Source organism: Ciona intestinalis, chromosome 7, assembly GCF_000224145.3.
Source record: "Ciona intestinalis chromosome 7, KH, whole genome shotgun sequence".
Lineage (NCBI taxonomy): Eukaryota > Metazoa > Chordata > Ascidiacea > Phlebobranchia > Cionidae > Ciona > Ciona intestinalis.
Genome location: NC_020172.2, coordinates 3912942 through 3917569, shown reverse-complemented (window position 1 = coordinate 3917569; position 4628 = coordinate 3912942). Strand labels below are relative to the sequence as shown.

The window sequence follows — 4628 nt, the reverse complement described above, 5'->3', positions numbered from 1 at the left end:
TCCTGTAATTCGTATTGTATTGTATTGTAATTTGTTAAAACAAAATTTTGTGGGGAAGAATGTGAAGCATTCCACAAACGGCAACACTGTGTGCGGCGCGCGCCGCGTAATAATTACTTTCGTGTGTTCCTTCTTTTGTTCGCCACGTTTCACCATTTGTTTTAACTCCCGTCTTTCAGTTGCAGTGTTACTGTTTGAATTAGCTTACTGAGTTTAGTGATATCATTTCCGTTGTTATTTTAATCTATATCTAATATTCTATTTGATTAAGGTCGTAGTTACGTTATGTTAAATAAAGCCTAAGTTTAGTTTAAATAAACAAGGTCTCGACAGTATATACATATTGTGTGGTAAAACGAAAGAACACCAGAGTGTAACGATTTGTATGATCGTACTTTTATTATGAACGAGATACAACGAATACTTAAACAATAAATATAAACAATAATTGTTTACTTTCACCGATTTCAAACTTCTAACGAATATTTGCAAACGCGTCGCTTGTTGTGGCTGTGCTGCATCGACGTAATAGAATTGGTGACGTAGCAAAATCAACACAGAACGTCCTCGATTGGTAGTATATTAATCGTCGGCCGATTTCAAGTAAAACCAAAACTTAATGGTGCAACAGTTTGTTTAAAGTCATATGACCACACTGCGGGTTTCTCTTCAAATATTTATCACATCCTATGTTACAAGGACGTCTCTTTATTAAAACATCGGTTATAATTTTTCCCGTGTTTAGGTGCTGGCGTTGTATAACACCCACATATTTAAATGAATGATTTATTGAACGTAAATTGCTTTATCCTCGGGTATTCAGAAAACGACAGTCTTTATAACACAGGTGTTCTGTTTCATACATCTCGTGCCAGCTTACGTGTAACCACGTATGTAACATAATTGCATATACGTAATAACTGATAAAACGCCCACAAAGTTGCATATACGTAATAACTGATAAAACGCCCAGGAAGTTGCATATACGTAATAACTTATTAGTGCCTAGCGGGCACGAGGTGTGTTAAATAGGGTACTGAGTTATAACGACTGACGTAGCTCTCCCACGCGAGTATATAAATAAATGCTATTCCATTAGTCGATTATCAACAGAAGTTACATAACTGAAGCAAGAAAACGCCTACGTTTTAATTTACGAACCTAACCTAATGTTTACAGTAGGGTGGGATAGATGGGACAGCTTTTTATTTTATTTTCCGATTCCATTTGGGTAGTAAACAAGAACATTCAAAGAATTATAAAACTGTATCCCCACAACTCCCATAGACCGCTGTTAATTGATTAAAACACGATCAGGATATTTAAATATTATGTGCTAAATGTGTCCTATCCCCACTCTACTATATAGGCAATTGATGCATTTTCGTTCTAAGCATTTATATTAACTTCTTACATCACTGATGATCGTTTTGATTTTTAGACTGAAACATATTTAATGAAAGTCAGGTCTTACATATGGACTGTCATGTTTATATAAAGTAAAAGAAAAATTCGCATTTTTGCACCTATGTAATTAATGTCTTTTACTCTCAATAATAGAATATTAGATTTACATGTATATTGTCAAAAACTGCATTTGAATCTTGAATTATATTTTTATTTAAAAAGGGTTTAGATAAACAAATTAAACAAGAACTGGATTGCACATTACAAATGCGAAACAGGAATACACATTTTAATGCAGGATTTTTTGAAATGGGTGTAAGATCTGCATAGAGTGTACACAACAACTTTACTTTAAAAAAAAAGCTTAAACGTATAATTTAAAAAAAATTAAGCACGCTTTTGTTGCTTGGTATTTTTTTTATACTGAAAATTAAACAATTATAACAATTCTGTAAAGAAGATTTGAAAAAAATAAAAAAAATTACAAAAAACAGCATAAAAGTTTGGAGAACTGTAATTTAATAAACAATTAAACAAATATTAAAGTTAAACAAGAAACAACTAGTTCGTTCACTTTTAAAACAAAATGAAAACTAGAGCCACAGCTTTCCCACATCGTTGCAGTAATAACTTGACCAATATGACATTCTTTTACAATTTTCAAGCAGTATTTTTCAATTGCATAATCATGTATAGACTCTTTTAAAGTAGGTGAAAACTTATTCTCAATTGCTATACCTAGGCATTGTAGGGGGATTGTGAAAAATACTGAATTATTGGCATGGCCATTATAGTCTGTGTCGAGCAATGATATTTTTCGTGACCATTTAAACAGTTTCGTCTGTCTTGGTGGCTCAATCAAAGGATCTTGTATTGGTTGTATTGTATTTAATACAGATGTATGGCCATTGTTAACTACATGTTTAAGCTGTTGTGGCAGAGGGGTTGGCCTTCGTGTAGCCCTATTTATAAATACCATATGAGAGACTACAGTTATCAATTTAACATTTCTTTTTAAATCGGTTATTTCAGTAAAATACAGCATGGACGTGTTTTTAACCATTTCTGTGGAATGAAATATTCTAACAGGAAAATTATGCACTTTTTTGACATTGCTATTTACAAGTTTCACATAATCTTCAACATAACTGGTGAAATGTGCTTGTTGTCGAACAATGTACAATGTTTTGTCGTCCAGTGCATTTTCTCCACAACAAGCACGAATAATTTTTGACCCAAATATCTGACGAGATAATTCAATGTATTTGATCCACCAAGTTGGATTGAAATGTCCTGCAAGAAATATTGAGTCAATTCTTATCACATAGCAGATAGCACTGTGTATTTTCTATACACTTATAGATACATTCAAGCAAATGCATCAAACTTATAAAAATGCAGGGGAGGCGAGGATAGTTAAACATATAGTGCTATGAAACAAATAAAAATTTGGTTGTAATGTTTAATGATTATTGTAGCGCAGAAAATTCAAGGGTAGCGAGTAGGCGAATCTACCCTGCCACCCCAGGTTTGTCGCCTAGGCACCTAGAGAGAGCTAATTTAGTGGAAACCAACCTCTATACACTGTTCTTAAAGCTTATAAGTCACCAGAACGGTAACGGACTTGTAAAAAACATAACATTTACCTTCGCCAACAAAGCGATTGAATTCCATTATATTTGTGTCGAAATATCCACTGTTCCCCCCACTATAATATACCACATCCATTGTTAAAATCTGCAATAAACCCAGTTAACATCTAGTTCTGTACCGAAACTTTATTGCAAAACAACATGCTTTAGAACTGTTCTACTCAAAGGATATATAGGTGCAGTACACTCTCGGAAAAAAATATTTGATTCGCCGCGGCCAGAGCACCGAGAGCCCGCGGAAAACCTACCTTTTTCCCGATGTTTCTATAAGAACCGACGGCTATTTATTAATGCTATATACAAAAAGAGATCAATATGTGAGCTGCTATCACGTTTATGTAGTCAACTGCTGATGGCCAATTGTCCAGCACATGTTACATTTTTCCATTTTGTTTTTTATTTAGTTCGTAGATAAGATTACGAGAGTCAAATGCATAAAGAAATGTAATTAAAAAAAAGCGGGAGCAAACGAAAAAGCCAATATCGAGAAAACGCACATAGTAGGTGTATTGTTGCGTGTAAAACAATGGGGTAACAGAATAGAACAAGTGTGTTGTTTTGTATTGACAGTTTCATTACTAAGTTAACAAAAGGAATTGTATATTCATGGATTTTTAAGCTCTGAATATTCTTTTCGTAGAGTTGTTACTGGGGTATATACGATGATCAATAATGGTCATCCATAATAGAAACAGCTCGTTCAGCCAACTGTAGCCAACTGTAATGTGTCGTCACATATACTGATCATGTTTTAAACAATTAATAACGCTCTTTTTTTAGTGATCATATGGTAAAATATACAATTCTTAAGGCGTTCTTTGTTCACTACACATTGGGAGAAAAAAGAATGAAACAGGTCCCATCTTACCCCAACCCACTATATATGATTTTTATACCTGGGGAAAACTTCGGCTTCATTAAAAAAATCAAAAGCAGTCAAAAGGACTATGGGCTATACACGGTAAAAAAGTTGAAAGATAAAATCTTACCGTCGTTCTCTAGAAGCAGTAGTTCATCGCTGTAACGATAGTTAAGTTAATTAATCTAACTCGGTTTCTTTAGATTGTATTAGTGTAATAGTTTAGTTTTGCAAAAAAACAAACATAAATAAGATAAATAATTAATCTACTTCTATGTATACGCTAACGATTTCATACCATTTCCGCGAAACCTTCGTTTTGCCACGTTGGCGGCGTTAAAGAAAAAGAGTTTAGTTGTTTTGCGTAGGCACCTCTAAAAGCATCAAACAAGCTTAGGATTTAGTATACGGTGGCGGGAGATGGGACACGCTTAGCACATAATATCCAAATATCCTGGTCGTGTTTTATAAACTATTAACAACTGTCTGTGGGAGCCCTTAGGATATAGTTTTATAATTCTTTGAATGTTCTGTGTTTACTACTCAATGGAATGATACAATAAATTTAAAAGGCATTATTGGTCGCAGTATATCAATGTCTAATTTGTGAAAAATAATTATGCGTTCGACACTGAAACAAAAGTTTGTGTTTCTGAAGTGACTCAATATTTCAGTTAAAGAAAAACGCAATTAAATATTTTTATTAAGTT

At 33.6% G+C, this 4628-nt stretch overlaps 2 protein-coding genes and 1 long non-coding RNA gene across 4 annotated transcripts in view; 1 reads left to right on the top strand and 2 right to left on the bottom strand.

Annotated features, from left to right (window-relative positions):
* Positions 1-253: 253 nt before the first annotated feature.
* The window catches only part of LOC113473999 (cyclin-L1-like), an 8714-nt gene continuing 4339 nt past the window's right edge, over positions 254-4628 (top strand). The window contains exon 1 of the mRNA XM_002128515.5: positions 254-271. The gene's annotated coding sequence lies outside the window, so the exon portion shown is untranslated. The remainder of the gene's footprint in view (positions 272-4628) is intronic.
* On the bottom strand, positions 1476-3496 carry LOC100180199. Its single transcript, XM_002128540.4, has 3 exons — positions 3308-3496; positions 3054-3144; positions 1476-2700 (listed from the first exon to the last, which is right to left on the bottom strand). The coding sequence occupies exons 2-3, from the start codon at positions 3133-3135 to the stop codon at positions 1937-1939; spliced, it is 846 nt and encodes a 281-aa protein (XP_002128576.1). The 5' UTR covers positions 3136-3144; positions 3308-3496; the 3' UTR covers positions 1476-1936.
* LOC108949618 overlaps positions 3936-4628 on the bottom strand; it is a 3303-nt gene continuing 2610 nt past the window's right edge. The window contains exon 3 of one of the 2 annotated variants that reach the window (XR_003396032.1): positions 3936-4077. This is a non-coding gene — a long non-coding RNA (uncharacterized LOC108949618). The remainder of the gene's footprint in view (positions 4078-4628) is intronic. The other variant, XR_001974800.2, reaches the window with a different exon arrangement.

Bases quoted from the DNA above. Each gene is read 5' to 3' on its own strand.
- LOC100180199 (XM_002128540.4), bottom strand. From the start codon at position 3,135: ATGGATGTGGTATATTATAGTGGGGGGAACAGTGGATATTTCGACACA. The intron at 2,701-3,053 runs GTAAATGTTATG...TATTTCTTGCAG, and splicing joins CAATCGCTTTGTTGGCGAAG to GACATTTCAATCCAACTTGG.